Raw genomic sequence first — 16,642 nt, 5'->3', positions numbered from 1 at the left:
GTATGCAGAATAGGGTCTTTACCCGATTTGATTTCTTCTAGAAATCGCAGTTTTTATCCGATTTGCCTGAAATGATTTCCCATTTCAGAAGTATTTTACATCCATTAATAGGTACGCCGAATATGATGTGTATCGGTTTGGTATAGCCCCCATATAGACCGACCTCCCGCTTTGATTTCTTGGGCTTCTGGAAATCGCAGGTTTCATTCATTTTTTTTTTAAGTGAAGCTCCAGAGGTAGTTTAGGCCCACAAACGGGTGTGCCGAAAATTGTGTGTATCGATCCATGTTTTGGGCATAGCGTCAATATAAACCGATCTCCCGATTTGACTTATTGGTCTTGTAGAAATCGCAATTTTAAACCGATTTGCCTGAAATTGGAAATTTAGAGGTATTATGGTTCCGCAAATAGGTGTGCCGTATATGGTATGTATCGGTCCATGTTTTGGTATAACCCCCATATAGATCAATCTACCGATTTGACTTCTTGATGACAAGTTAAAGATTCCTCTGAAACTCGAAATAAAAATGCTTAATAGAAATCTCAAGTCTTTATATGTAGAAACTTTATTTTATTTAACTTTGGGAAGCGTAGTAGTTGAACCGATCTGCTCGGGAGATTATCTGTCATCAAAACCCCCGAAATTTCTATGTAATTTCAAGTAACCCCAAAAGTTTTAATTTGATTCATGGTGGTGGGTATTTAAGATTCGTCCCGGCCGAACTTAAGGCCGTATATACTTGTTAATTTGCAAGTATATTAATTCAATTACCATTTTCGACAAGGGCAATATTATGTTGTCTCCTCTTCCAATTCCCAATGAAAGACTAAAAAATCATATATAATATTTTATTATGCTTTATAATATCATAAGTTTATTACTACACACACATACATTTTCAATATAAATATTACATATAGGATCTTAGCAACTAAGAAAACCAACACAAAAAATACCATTTATAAATATTCTAAATGAATAAATTTGTAAAATTTTTAGTTTACGGAGATTAGATAGTAATAACAAAAAAATTTTTGGTTTAAAATAATATCAGATTTTGTTTTTTTATGTATTGCTTCACAATATATAAATTATAATTTAATACATTTGTTGTAAAAAAATGTTTATTTCATTTGTAAAGTAATTCTTCTATACACAGAGAGAAAAGTTACCAATACCATCTGGTAATGGTATCCCACCAATGTGGGATACTATTTTGTAACATCGAGAAATAAATGGGGATATAGAGGTTGGTGTCGTTTTCGAATAAGTGGATATCGATAGTCAAAGGGTTCAGACAACAAAGAATGTTAAAATAAATTAAAAAATTTAAAAAAAATGCCTGAATATATTTTAGCAGCTGACAAATAATTGGAGCATTAAAAGGTTAATTGAATTTAAAAATAGTTTTAATTAAAAAATTAATTTATTCAATTATTTCCCCTTTGTAGCAAAACAAAAATCATGTATGTATTTACCCAGCAATGAAAAAGCGTCCCCAAAAAAGTAGTGAAAATGTTCTTTTTGGATCCGGAGGTGGTGCAAAATTGGCGCTCGGCTTGTCATAGGACGGATGTCCACCAGTTCAACAGTTGTTTCACTCCTTAAAGTTTGATCCGAAGTCAGTGTTTCGGACGTGAATTAAAAAATGATGTGATATTTTGCCAAATTAATAATTTTATGATTTTTAATGCATTCTAACGAAAAGTTGGACCTCAAATATTTTAAAAAATTCCTTATTTTTCCTAGAATGGATTAGATCAATTAATTTTGTACAGTACGAATATGACATTGTCACGTTATAATTTTTTGTCTTTAGTTTTCTCGAAAGAACCAAATTGTATCGAATTTTTGTTAAAACTCCTAATACCAAATGGTATTGAAATCTTTGCTATGAGTGTATGAATGTCTTTTCTGTTTATATTGATGAAATGTTTACTATTGAACATAAAAATTAAAAACAATAGAATAGTGGATCTATAACTATTTTTCAAAAATATAAAAAAATAAAAACTTGATCTTTTCTTTATTATAAAATGGGGTTTTGTGTTTGTAAATGCAAGGAATCGTTTTTCTTCATTTTTCAAATTTCTACAAATTGCAAAATTCTTCCTTTACCCTCATTTCAATTTCTTATTAAAAAAAAAGCAATTCCTTTGGGGAAAAAGTGCCTATTAACACAATAGAGATATATTACCGCTTTCATTGCCTGCCAAAAAGGCACGATTCAAAGGCAATACCGCCAATGAAGTCAAAACACCTTTAAAAGTCTCTGAACGTAATTTCGTCACTGAATGTGAGGCATGTGAACTGCTTAGATCCGAATATATGCCTATACGATTACCCGTTGTGGCATAAACCAATTCTGAGCCAATTGTTTGTAAAAAGTGGGCTGGTTCAGCTGGGGGTCTGAAAAGAGAAATTGGAAATTTTCAAACCAAAACAATTTTATCGCAAGCTCTACTTACGCCATCTGATAATGTAAATTGCCATCTTGAGCATGCCATACTGCTAAACTATGATCCAATGCTGAACTAATCAATTGTTGATCATTTGGAGCAGCCAATTGTAAAATATCACATTCCATGCGACGCCATGAATTCAATACCATACCCGTACGTGTATCCAACATTACTATGTAACCCGATGATAGGCCCACAGCTAACCAATTGCCAGATGGTGCAACGGTCAAACATCTTACAGTGGCATTATTTTGGGTATTCGTACTAACACGCCATTCGTTGACATATTGCATACACCTGGCATCGATTATTTTCACCGAGGCTTCTGCCGTACCAGCCAAAACTAATGGTGACGGAGATGGTAGAGTTCTAACAACGGTTATGGGATTATGCTTCGGTGAATCGAGAACACCTAAAGGTCGTCCTATAAAAGGATCCCATATATGTACACCCGAATCACAGGAGACTACGAAACGTAAGGATTCCAGGAATGCTAGGGAATGTATAGATTTTCGATGATCAGTATAAGTAAATTGGCATGATTTAGCTGTTGAGCCATCACCTTCACTGCGTAGCGACCACAGTTTCACCGTCTTATCCTAGAAGAGAAAGAGAATGGATTTATAAAAATCTAATAAAAAACAAAGTATGAATGTAATGGGGATTGTAATGAGAATTAATTATTCTCCTGACCAAATTTTCTATAGAAATAAAATTTTGACAAAATTGTTTATAACAATAAAATTTTTACAAAATTTTCTATAGCAATACAATTTTGACAAAATTTTCTACAGCAATAACATTTTGACAAATTTTGGCAAAATTTTCTATGGAAATAAAATTTTGACAAAATTTTCTATGAAAATAAAATGTTGACAAAATTTTCTATAGAAATAAAATTGTGACAAAATTTTCTATGGAAATAAAATGTTGACAAAATTTTCGATGGGAATAAAATTTTGACAAAATTTTCTATAGAAATAAAATGTTGACAAAATTCTATAGAAATGAAATTTTGACAAAATTTTCTATAGAAATAAAATTTTTACAAAATTTTCTATAGAAATAAAATTTTTACAAAATTTTCTATAGAAATAAAATTTTGACAAAATTTTTATAGAAATAAAATTTTGACAAAATTTTCTATACAAATAAAATTTTGACAAAATTTTCATTAAAATTTTCATTAAACCCAACAATGAACCACACTTGAACCTTCCGAAAAAAGGTTTTACCCCAGCAAAAACTCTCATTACCCGGCAATCTTGTAGGTAAGCCTATTTAAAAATTAATAACCACTTATTAATTGGCATCGCTTCGGATTACATTTACATACGCATGTCCTAGAAGGAAAGTACTTCTCCCCAGGCATACTTTCGGTCATAAAATAAGTAATGCATTTAAAGCATATAATCACCTAATATGTAATGACTTATTCGTAGATACACCAAAGTTTGCAAAATAGCCACTTATTGTCTCAGCCAACCAAATCTCGAAAATATTGATTTCTATCGCCGATTACAATGGATCAAAATATGGCGAGTGATGCTGTAATAGGAGAACTACTTGAATAGAAACGAATATTGTATAAATAAACAAAAAATTTAATAAATAATCTAAATAAGATTACACGCAAATTAATTTCACACTTAAAATAGATATAAATGTAGGTTGTTTAAGGGAGTTGGATTCGTGAATTACGTTATAATATATCCAATAGCCAATTCACATAAGGTTCGAAATCTACTAAAAGTGGATTTTAAGTCTCTTTTTTATAAGGCAAATGGCATTTGAAATTTAGTTTAAGCTCATTTTGGAAGTGTAATGTGAATGAGGTATAAAACAGCATTTATTTAAAACATAATATGATAATGTCATTAAACACAATTATTATGAAAAATTTGTGATAAAAATTTCTTAACGAAAAATTTTTCAGAATTACCGTTACATTACATATTCTTTTTGATTTTTTATGTAAGTGCTCGAGTATGTGAATAATTATACCTAATGGTACCATCATTTATTCTATTTTATTAATTCGTTAACTATAACTGCCTAAAAATTTGAGAATAACAATTCGAAAATTACCGAGAAGTATTTATTTTTGTCATTACAAGTTAGTCATTATAACTCGCCGCAATGTAATGCGACGTGTAATGACAGCTTTACTCCTGGTAATGTCAATTGTAATGAGATGTGGTTACCTAGTTTTTACTGGGACATGATAGCCGGCTTATGCCGAAATAAATTCGTACAAACATATCTCTTTTCAATCGCCACCGTCAAATCATCGATTTGGTTGCATAAAATTTGGACAAATTTCTATATAGAAATACAATTTTAACAAAATTTTCTATATAAATAAAATTTTGACAAAAATTTCTATAGAAATAAAATTTTGACAAAAATTTTCCATAGAAATTAAATTTTGACAAAAATTTTCTATAGAAATAAAATTTTGACAAAAATTTTCTATAGAAATAAAATTTTGACAAAAATTTTCTATAGAAATCAAATTTTGACAAACATTTTCTATAGAAATAAAATTTTGACAAACATTTTCTATAGAAATAAAATTTTGACAAACATTTTCTATAGAAATAAAATTTTGAAAAAAAAAATTGTATAGAAATAAAATTTTTAAAAAAAAAATTCTATAGAAATAAAGTTTTGACAAAATTTTCTATAGAAATAAAATTTTGACAAACATTTTCTATAGAAATAAAATTTTGACAAAAATTTGTATAGAAGTAAAATTTTGACAAAAATGTGTATAGATAAAATTTTCTATAGAAATAAAATTTTGACAAAATTTTCTATAGAAATAAAATTTTGACAAAATTTTCTATAGAAATAAAATTTTGACAAAATTTTCTATAGAAATAAAATTTTTACAACATTTTCTATATAAATAAAATTTTGACAAAAATTTTCTATAGAAATAAAATTTTGACAACCTTTTCTATAGAAATAAAATTTTGACAAAATCTTTTATAGAAATAAAATGTTGACAAAATTGTCTATAGAAATAAAAATTTGACAAAATTTTTATATATATAAAATTTGGACACATTATTTTATAGATATATTCGTGTTCGTATCGAATGGTCGAAAGTGCTGAAGCCGATTCTTCGGTCGAGCTCTAATGTGAATGTGCTCTAATGTGTTTTCGTATCAGTCTACAATAACTTACCTTTGAAGCTGAAACAAAGCTATTCTCATTGTCCAACGATAAAATTGCCCGTACAGAATTCGTATGACCCACAAAAGATTGTAGTTTAATTTGTTGCAAACTCAACATTGTATCCTTTTCGGGTCGTGTTATTTCATGACTCCAATATGCCAACCAATTACCCTTGAGATATCGCGTTTTGGATAAATGCTCAAATTTATAGGCGACCAAATCCAAAACTTCCATGGAATCAACATGTTGTAACTTCTCCTTGGAGATAATCTTGGGGGTTGTCTGTGTTGTGGGACTGATGACCTCAATACGATTGCCCACAACTTGAGTACCAAAACTATTTGCCGCTTGCGTCTCTCCAGCATCGGCATTATTGGGATCCAAAGTGGATCGAGTGGGACAATCAACAGCGTCACTAGATTTTCTCGATAGAGGAGTAAAAGGTTTATAGTCAGGTTGTTCAAATTCATGACATAACGTTAGAACAAATTCCAAATTCAAGAGAGTTTGCTTCATTATATTTTCACCAAGAAAACGTAAAAATACCAAATAGGCACTATGGGCCAAGGCGGGACTAAATACATCTCCAATTTCTTCTAGTTCACGTTTTGAGTCATCTTGACTTTCAACATTAGGTGGTGAAATTTTTGCAGATCTATTGTCTCCATCATCAAAATTGATGGTTTCACCAAATGCCTTGTCGAATATTAAAAAGAATGGTCGTAAAACAGAAAGGCATAGATATTCCCGAGACATCTCAGGACCTAAACGAACACTGAGAACATAGAGGGCATCCAAAAATTTTCGGGCTAAAACTGAACGACCCAAATAACCGCAAGGCATTAGAACTTGAGCGGAGCCCAAGAATCGAAGAACTGGCAAGAAAATAGAATCCAAAAGTATATCCTGAAATAGATTGAGAAAAAAAAATCAAAATCAAAAATTAAATTCTTGTCTTGAATTATTCGAATACCTTCAAATGTTCCATGATAGTTGCATCTGTTAGACATGGTATCAAATATTTCACTAATTGCAGTGTAGAAATGATGGCTCCTTCCAAACTGCTGGTTATGCGTTTTACACCCAAAGCTATCAGCTCAGTAATATGCGGAAAGTATTGCAATAAAATCACTTGTTCTCCATACAAGGAAGCAATAGCCATTAGACACTCCAATACCCGGGCTGCACTACGATCCCCCACAACTCTGGCATCTGATACTGTGAAATAATTTAGAGTTTGGGAATCTTCAGCTACTCCTGTCTCCGGCAAAAGATTTTCCTGCCCCACATAACACAGGGTCAACATTTTAAGAAGATTTTTGGCTATAAAACGTGATGTCAAAATTGGTCCCAATCGATGTGATAGCCATATAAGACTTTTACAACTCATTTCGGATATACAATTATTTTGTAGAGATTTCTCCTCGGACATTTTAGAAATCACAGATGCTTGCAAAGAATCACAAGGTTCTTGTGTTGTAGCTTGTGTGCTACCTTCTTCCACCTCCACATCATCTTTTTCTTTGGATTGATTTGCACTTGCCCTCAATTGTTTTTGTTCTTCTTCCGCCGCCTGCAATATCTCAAAAGAGTCTACACTTTTTCGCGAACCAATATCACAATCGATGGTATTTAATTGATATGATCTACGAAACACACTCGCAGGTATTGCTATGGTGGGCGATCTTGGCCCTAATTGGCCACTCGAGCTATTGTGCATGGGCGATTCATTAGTATTTTGACTGCCGAGTGATATTTTGTCACATTCCTCAAATGAGTTATTGGAAATTTTCGAGCCATAAATAATTTCCGAAATTGCAAGCTTTTCAGGTGTCGTCTCCAACAGATGGTCGTCATCCTCTTTAGCCTCTTCGGCCGTTGTTGGTCTCTGATTCATGTCGAATGAATCAAGAGATTTGTTAGATATGTGATCAGAGGTAGATATACGATCGGAATTGGCGTCATCGTCGAAACTGAAAACGTCTTCGATTTCCGGTTTGAGATTGGAGACTAAAGCAAAACAGCATCACAAAAAATATTTAAAAAATTTTTATGAATAAAAACTTCTGACAAAATTTTCTATAAAAATAAAATTTCGACGAATTTTTCTATAAAATTAAAATTTCGACAAAATTTTCTATAAAAATAAAATTTCAACGAAATTGTTCATGAAATTAAACTTTTGACAAACTCTTTTACGAAAATAAAATTACGACAAAATTTTTTATTACATTTTCTATGAAATTCAAATTTCGACAACTACACACAAAAAAATTTCACGAACATTTTTCCAATTAAAATTTTAATTGAGTTTTAAAAAATATTCAATTAAAAAATCAATTGATTCAACAAATTTTTTAATTGAAACAAAAATCAATCACAAAAATAATAGTATCAATTAATTTTTTAATTGGATCAATTAACTTTTTAATCGACCTTCAATTAATTTTTTAATTGATACTATCATTTCTGTGATTGAAGACATTTCAATTAAACATTAATTGGATCAATTAATTTCGTGATTGAATCAGAAAAAAATTTTTTTGTGTGTATGAAACTCAAATTTAGACGAAATTTTCTATGAAACTCAAATGTCGACTAAATTTTCTATGAAACTCAAATGTCGACTAAATTTTCTATAAAAATAAAATTTCGCCGGGATTTTATACGAAAATCAGATTTCGACGAATATTTATATGAAATGAAATTTCAACGAAATTTTTTATTCTAATAAAATTTCGAGGAAATTTTCTATGAATGTAAAATTTCGACAAAATTTACTATGAATGTAAAATTTCGACAAAATTTTCTATGAAAATAAAATTTTGGACTAAATTCTCTATGAAAATAAAATTTCGACAAAAATTTCTATTAAACTCAAACTTCAACAAACATCTATGAACCTTTAAATTTCGACGAAATTTTGTAAGAGAATAAAATTTCGATGTCATTTTCTATAAAAATAAAATTTCGACGAAATTTTCTATGAAACTCAAATTTCCACGAAATTTTCTATGAAAGCCAAATGTCGACGAAATTTTCAATAAAAATAAACTTTTATCAAGATTTTATACGAAAATCAGATGTCGACGAAAATTTCTATGAAATGAAATTTCAAGAAATTTTCTATACAAATAGAATTTCTATGAAAATGAAACTTCAATGAAATTTTTTTTCAATATAAAATTTCAATGAAATTTTCTATAAAAAATAAATTTCAATGAAATTTTCTATACAAATAAAATTTCGATAAAATTGTCCATAAAAATAAAATTTCGACGAAATTGTCTATAAAAATAAAATTTCGACGATATTTTCTATTAAAATAGAATTTCAATGAAATGTACTATAAAAATAAAATTGCGATGAAATTTTCTTTAAAAATAAAATTTTGGCGAAAATTTCTATAAAAATAAGTTTCGACGAAAATTTATATGAAAATAAAATTTCGACGATATTTTCTATGAAAATAAAATTACGACTACATTTTCGACGAAATTTTCTATAAAACTAAAAAACAAAATTTTTTCTATGAAAATCAAATTTCGACGAAATTTTCCATGAAAATCAATTTCCGAAAAAATTTTCCATAAAATAAAATTTTGACGAAATTTTCCATAATGACATTTTCGATAAAAATAAAATTTCGACGAAATTTTCTACAAAAATTTTTTATAAAAATAAAATTTCTGCGAAATTTTCTATAAGAACAAAATTTCGACGAAATTTGCGATAAAAATAAAATGTAGAAAAATGTTATTCAAAATTTAAATTTTAATGAAATTTTCTATAAAAATAAAAATTACATAGAAATTTTTCATGAATATAATCTTTGGATAATTTTTTTACGAAAATCATATGTGAACGAACTTTTCTACGAAAATAAAATTTCGACGACATTGTGTACTCGTACAAGAATCAAATTTCGCCGAAATTTTCGATGAAAATCAAAAATATTTTGTTATAAAAATTATGAAAAAAATTAAATTACGACGAAATTTTCTATAGAACTAAAAAACGAAAAAATGTTTAATAAAATGAAATTTCGACGAAATTTTCTATGAAAATTAATTTTCGAAAAAAAAAACTCCATAAAAATTAAATTTCGACGAAATTTTCTATAAAAATAAAATTTCGAAGAAATTTTTTATAAAAATAAAATTTCTACGAACATTTTTTATAAAAATTTCGACAACATTTTTTATAAAAATAAAATTTCCACAAAATTTTCTATGAAAATAAAATGTAGACATAATTTTCTATAAAAATAAGATTTCGACAAAATAAGATTTCTACGATTTTCTATAAAAATAAAATTGCGACGAAATTTTCTATAAAAATAAAATTTAGATGAAATTTTCTATAAAAATAATAATTCGACAAAATTTTTTATAAAACAAAATTTCGACGAAATTTTCAACTAAAATAAAATGTCGACAAAATTTTCTATAAAAATAAGATTTCGACGATTTGCTATAAAATAAAATTGCGACGAAAAAATGTTGACGAAATTTTTTTATGAAAATCAAATTTGGACGAAACTCTCTATGAAAATAAAATTACGACGAATTGAACGATGTGTCTATCAATTTCTATATGCTTCTATTTCTGTTACTTTTTTCGGACATACAAATATACTATCTAAAAGATATATTGTGATTACAAATGATAGTTTTCGTCTTACCTTCCATTTCACCAGAGAGTGTGTTATCTTCCATATCATCAGCCTTCTGCGGTGACATCAGAGTCATATCATCTTCATTTACCGCAACAGAGGATGGATTTGTGGCTAAACTTAAATTTCGACTGGTCCTCCTGCCAATAACGGAACTGTGATAATGTAAACCATTACCATCTTCGGGTTCCTTATAGCCACCAACTGCCTCAATTAGGGGTGCAATGAAATTGTGAAGGAAACATTTCAGGCCGAAACGCACGATTAAACGCAATAGGAATATTTGATGATACAGTTTAACCGATTTGCGTGATTTAAAAGAACTGCTTGTGGAGAAGCGTAAATGTGCGGACGAATTTGAAAGGGAATCTGGAGCTGAAGAACGATTTCGTACAGAAATCATACCTCTCTCGAAACTTTCCACATCGTACAATTTCATAATTGGCAATAGAAGATATTTTTGTGTATTCTGAATACCCAAGGATTGGGCAGCAGAATCGAATAAATTCCAAGCAGCAAGTATGGATGTATGTTCATCGGTTAGCAAATCAATAATGTGAGGTAGTAGAATATCAATAGCGGGAAATTGTTCAAAGCCCACCGGCTCCAAAAGTCGACGTATGTGGGCACAACAAGCCATTACCTTGCATTTACCGATTTTTCGCTCATATTGAACCCGCAGACGATCGATGTCGGTGTATTTGTTACAATCATAACCATTGCACTGAAAATGTGTGTGGAGCTCCAGAAGAATGGAAGCAAAATCGAAGGAATATAGAGATCGAATCAGAGCATAGGTGGGATAAAAACTATAGGGAAAAGGTATAAGCAAATTATGATAGATGGGTTGCAAAAGCTGAGCCGCTGAGGGTAAGGGCATACCCTTTTCGGTGACTACGTCCTGAGTGGTTAGGTTCAGTAAAATGTTTGTAACATATCTCAAACACTTTGGTATATCCTGCTTGTGTAGCTGGTTGATAGTCTGACAAGCTTTAAGACGCAACTCGAATTTTGGCTGTAGATTATGACCAATGAGGGGCCTTAGCCTGGGCATAGCAAATAGTTCCACTATTATACATCCCAATGTCTGGAGATCTTTTATTTTCTTCATATGATGCATGTGAAGATGTATAGTCTTCTGCCCCTGAGGCTTGGAAGTGGCAAGTACATTTTTGCTTTTCCCTTTCGATGCTGCCGTATGCTCTGTGGGTGAACCTTCGTTGAAGAGATGATTGGTGAAGCTATGATTTTCGGAATAATCTTCAAATAGCAAATCACTTGTCAACATTTTCTCTGGGGCATTTTCAGTAGGTTTTTGTAGGGGGAATGTCTTGCTAACGAATTGTTGGGAAGCCTCCAATGAGAGCAATAGCGATACTGGATTATAATCCTTTGGCAGTTCTATAAAATTTGTGGATTTATAAAAACTTGAGCTCGAGGTGTTTTCTTCGCTTTGGCCGGATACTTTTAAATTGAGGCGGGGAGATGTTTTGCTAATGCTGCTGGAACTACTGGAAGGAGCGGCCAACGTTTCTGTATCCAGAGATTCTGTAGATTTATTGATACTTTCCGAACTTTTGTTATGCTTTTTCGATTCTTTACTCAATTGAGTTAATTTGGCTTTGCTTGATGCCGATGATGTTGAAGATTTTTCCAATTTTCGTTGTCCATTTGGAAGTAGATTTTGTATGCGGGGGGCTTGCTTTGAAAACCAAGCAGATGTTGTTCTCTTGCTAGGATGAGGTTGAGTAAATAGCTGCACTATGCCTCGTTGACATAAATTTTTATGTTGGTCAACCATGGGCAAGCATACATTTTTGGCTTTTATAGCCGCTTTACCCGATAATTTGTAACCAAAATTCAAGTCAATCCAATGATTAAGCCTTTCGCTAACATATTGGCTTTCCAAAGCTTCTCGATGTTTGGCAATAAAATCCTCTGGGCAAGAAGCCCAGGTCGGAAGTTCCAAATCGGGTAAATCTTCGTGAATTGATTTGAAAATCATGGGATCTGAATAGAATTCTGGTATGCACTCATCCGGAGTCCATTCTTGCAATCTTTGTATGGAGGCGGGATATTCTGCAGGCACCCATATGGGCCGTACATGCTCCCGGAGTATATGCTGTGGTGTTCGGCGGGCCATATATACGAAGTAGGTAATTTCCGATAGAAAGTCAGAGACATGGTGGGGAACCTGTTGTGTGGAATTGTGGTGACAATGGACCTCTAGATCTTTGTGCACTTGTTGTGTGGCATGTTGAAACATCAAATCCAGATGAAGATCACCTTTATTCAAACGATATTTGCTTTTGGTTAAATCTCGCCAGATGGAACCATTACGTGCCTGAAAATTCGTAACCCATGGCATGATATGGTGATAAGATGGATTGCTTTGGGAGCGTCCTGCCGCATTATTGAGTATGGTAAGATAATCGTAGTTACTGATTTGTCCATTACACCACATGTCACAATAGTCCCTCAGCGTAAATTGTTTGAGATCATAGCTGAATTTCAAATCCAATTTCAAGTTAGACATATCCATGGTATCACCGCCACCACCATCAATTGGTAGATCAAGTTCTTGAAGCCCTGTGGCTTCGCTGGGTGAGTGTGTCATAACTTCTTCCAAAAAGTAAGCGCTAATATTTGATTCCACCGGGGGTATAACTAGAGCCCACAGGTTTTCATTTAATAAAATGTCTTGTAGACATATTTCTCCCACAGTCAGTCCATGTTCATGCATTGTCTTGAACAACTGCAGCAGCTGATAGACTATAAACATGGGCTTATTGTAATTCTTACTCAAAATAGCAGGACTGAAGGTAATGCAATCGTAGAGAGTTGTCGAGATGCCAGGAGGATAAAAGAATACTGCCAAATATTGAGAAGTTTCTATGCAAATCAATGCAGGCATAATATTGGAGTGACATTCTGGTGTGAAATCTTCAAATTTAATATCGGCCGAATCTTCCCTCAGACGATCTAGGCTACAATGGATAATGGGACATTTGAATACTCTATAGATTAACTCTTTGAGGACAGCATCATAGGGTAACAAACTAACAGACGGAGTTGCTCCCAGTTTACACCCTTTTCCACCATCTTTGTCACTCTTTACATGGGCTCCAGGACATTTTTTATAGAATTCAGACCAAAGGTTGCGAAAGTTATCACACATTACTTCAAATACTGCTGGTGAATAGCTCAAAGGAGTTTTCGTTCCGAAATCATCATCTACGCCACTTCCTAGAGGACATTTTAGGGGAAAAACTTTACTATACGGCTGCTTCTTAAACAATTGTACCAATACCCGACACCATGGATGATCCAAATCACCCTCCGGGTGAGCTCTCCTATCTAGATTCGGGTAGATGGGAAATGTGTTTATTTTCCTTTTCTTTTCCAATGTCTGTAACCATTGTTTGGCACAAATAATCTGATACCGATGCGGAGATTGGGAGGTATCTGCAACATGCTGCCAATTTATACCAATTTCCAAGCAAACAGATTCCATACTGTACTATACTCGAAAACAAGTGAATCACTCACTTTTTCAGTAACAAGTTAAATGCTCCTCTAGCTATGGATCATTTGATAAGAAAATTAGGCCAGTGAAAATTTTCCTCAAATTTTTAGGGGCGGACTGTAGTATGCAATTAGAAAATGTTACCAAATGTCCCACAGCCATATATCCATTGCATGTTTGTATGTGGGATTAGTTTGATGAAATTCTCTCTGTATTTGCCTGAAATTGGCCGAATTTTTTATTCCACTTTAATAGAAAGCAACAAAAAGTCTTTGTCGCAAATTTTATTTTATACAGCTGTTTGTGTCGATGCAATTTTCTCATTAAATCGATAACATTGTTTACAGCTGTTTGCTCGATAACATAGTTATTTTCATTATCGATACCATTGTTTACGAAAGATATACAAGGAATAGGGATGCCATTTACGCAAAAAAATATTGGGGGTATGTTCATTTTTTTAAACGTTATTTTTAAATGTTTTGTGGACTTTTAATTTATTAACGTGTTGTTTCTCATCCTCCGATTAGTATAGAATATCATTATTTATAAAAAAATCTAAAGAAATAAAAGTTTGTCAAAATTTTCTATAGAAATAAAATTTTGACAAAATCATCTATGTAAATAAAATTTTGACAATATTTTCTATAGAAGTAAAAATTTGGCAAAATTTTCTATAGAAATAAAAATTTGGCAAAATTTTCTATAGATATAAATTTTTGACAAAATCTTCTATAAGAATAAAATTTTACCTATAGAAATAAAATTTTGACAAAATTTCCTATAGAAATAAATTGTTGACAAAATTGTCTATAATTTCTATAAAAATAAAATTTTTAAACAATTTTCTACAAGAATAAAATTTTTCCTATAGAAATAAAATTTTGACAAAATTTCCTATAGCAAAAAATTGTTGACTAAATTTTCTTAAATTTATATAAGAATAAAAATTTCAAAATGTTTTCTACAGAAATAGATTTTTGACAATTTCCTATAGAAATAACATTTTCAAACATTTTTTCTATGGAAATACAATTTCGACCAAATTTTTTATAGAAATAAAATTTTGACATTTTCTTTAGTAATAATATTTTGACAAAATTGTCTATAGAAATAAAATTGTTGGAACATTTTTTATAGAAATGATTTTTTTACAAAATTTTCTCAGAAATAAAATTTTTACAAAATATTCTGCAGAAATAAAATTTTGACAAAATTTTCTATACAAATAAAATTTTGCAAAATAAGATTTTTCGCTACCACATACTCGTAAGTGACACTACAACAATCGCCAACTGTGATGGGGGAAGCGTATCAAAAAGTACTAAATATAATTTTGCCATCACTGTTGTTACAAGAGCGCAACTAGTTTTTTATTTGTTTAAATAAAAACGAAAATTAAGCGCTGAAAACATAGTTCTTTCGCTTAAAATTGTGAAAGGTTTATAGGTGAACAATTTGTTACTTTCCAAATGGAATAACGTGATAGTTTTTGAGATATTTTTCCAGATACGCTGCCACCATCAAGAATAAACAATGATAGACGCTGGAACATCGGCCAAATATAGCAGAATTGCAACTTATAAATCAACATAATTCATTTGTTAAGGCATTATGTTCAAAGTGTTATTATTCGTATAAATGTTATACCTGGAATAATTTATAAATTTTTATTTAAATTAATAAACATGTAAAGAATCGTATTTTACTTGACCATAATGATTCTTTTACAACTATATTAACATGCAGTTTTTCTAATAGTTTGAAGGGGCTCTTATTGGCGTCGTTCTAAATTCATCTAAAAAGGTACCTAATAATTGCACTCACGCGATACTTTTTTGTAGTAACTTGGCGTGGTACAACTTCTCGGTAGTGACGTCCCTTTTGCGAGGGGTTTTGGATATCGTATACGACTGTTTTCGATGTAGTGGGGATTCTCAGAAGTGCCGTCAAATTCAGAAGGCGTTGGCAGGGATGTGACCCCGAGAATTTTGGGGAAATTTATAGTCGGAATTATTTTGCCATCGACACTGACATTGAACTGCCTGCGAACTTCTGCCAACCACGCAGTGAATAGTGTGAAGATTTGTTGGCAGATATCCTCAAATTTCTAGCAGTCACATGACACGTAAGAGCAGCAAGGTAGATGTCATCAAAAATGGGCCCGGATGCCATATGATACAATCTCGACGCCGTCTGGAGGGGGTGGAATAGAGGTTAAGTAGAGATTAAACAGTGCCGGAGATATCACACTTCCCTATTTCACTCTACGGGATCTTGACTTCTTATCCCTAAATTGGAATCCAACGCTTGGTACCTGCCGGTAGGGACGTGTTCTCGATGTCCTCAAATAGTCTGGCATTATTGACCGTATCGAATGCCTTTGACCGGTCAAGCGCCATGAGGACCGTCTTGTGATACGGCTAGGGCTGATTGAGCTCTCTATTATCATATGCTGAAATGGCATCCAAAGTTGTCAGCTGGAAAATTCTCCAGAAGGCTAGGGAGGAGTAGTGCCTCAAGTGTCTTGGCTACTGGCGAAAGAAGGGAAATCGGTCTGTATGATTCACCCTTGCTCGCATCAACTACCGAGGATTTGTAGCTGATGAGAAGTTCGGTTCGGATCTGCAGTTGATGAAATCTTCGGTTCGTTGATGATTAGTAGTGATGACAACATTGGTTCATCGATGATCCGTTGTTGATGAGTAAGTAATTCGGTTTGTTGATTACCGGAAGATCATGGAAACTTCGGTTCGTCAATGATCGGTAGTTGATGAACGGAGATTGTTACATT

General features: G+C 31.9%; 1 protein-coding gene across 1 annotated transcript; it reads right to left on the bottom strand.

Moving 5' to 3' along the window:
• Positions 1–835: 835 nt before the first annotated feature.
• Positions 836–14,148, bottom strand: Wdr81 (WD repeat domain 81). Its single transcript, XM_075297183.1, has 5 exons — positions 10,332–14,148; positions 6,621–7,657; positions 5,657–6,553; positions 2,470–3,062; positions 836–2,410 (listed from the first exon to the last, which is right to left on the bottom strand). The coding sequence occupies exons 1-5, from the start codon at positions 13,834–13,836 to the stop codon at positions 2,176–2,178; spliced, it is 6,267 nt and encodes a 2,088-aa protein (XP_075153298.1). The 5' UTR covers positions 13,837–14,148; the 3' UTR covers positions 836–2,175.
• Positions 14,149–16,642: the final 2,494 nt, after the last annotated feature.

The sequence above is a fragment of the Haematobia irritans genome, chromosome 2 (genome assembly GCF_050003625.1).
Source record: "Haematobia irritans isolate KBUSLIRL chromosome 2, ASM5000362v1, whole genome shotgun sequence".
Taxonomy (NCBI): Eukaryota; Metazoa; Arthropoda; class Insecta; order Diptera; family Muscidae; genus Haematobia; species Haematobia irritans.
The sequence above is the reverse complement of the archived record's forward strand: the minus strand, read 5'-3'. Positions and strand labels throughout refer to the sequence as shown.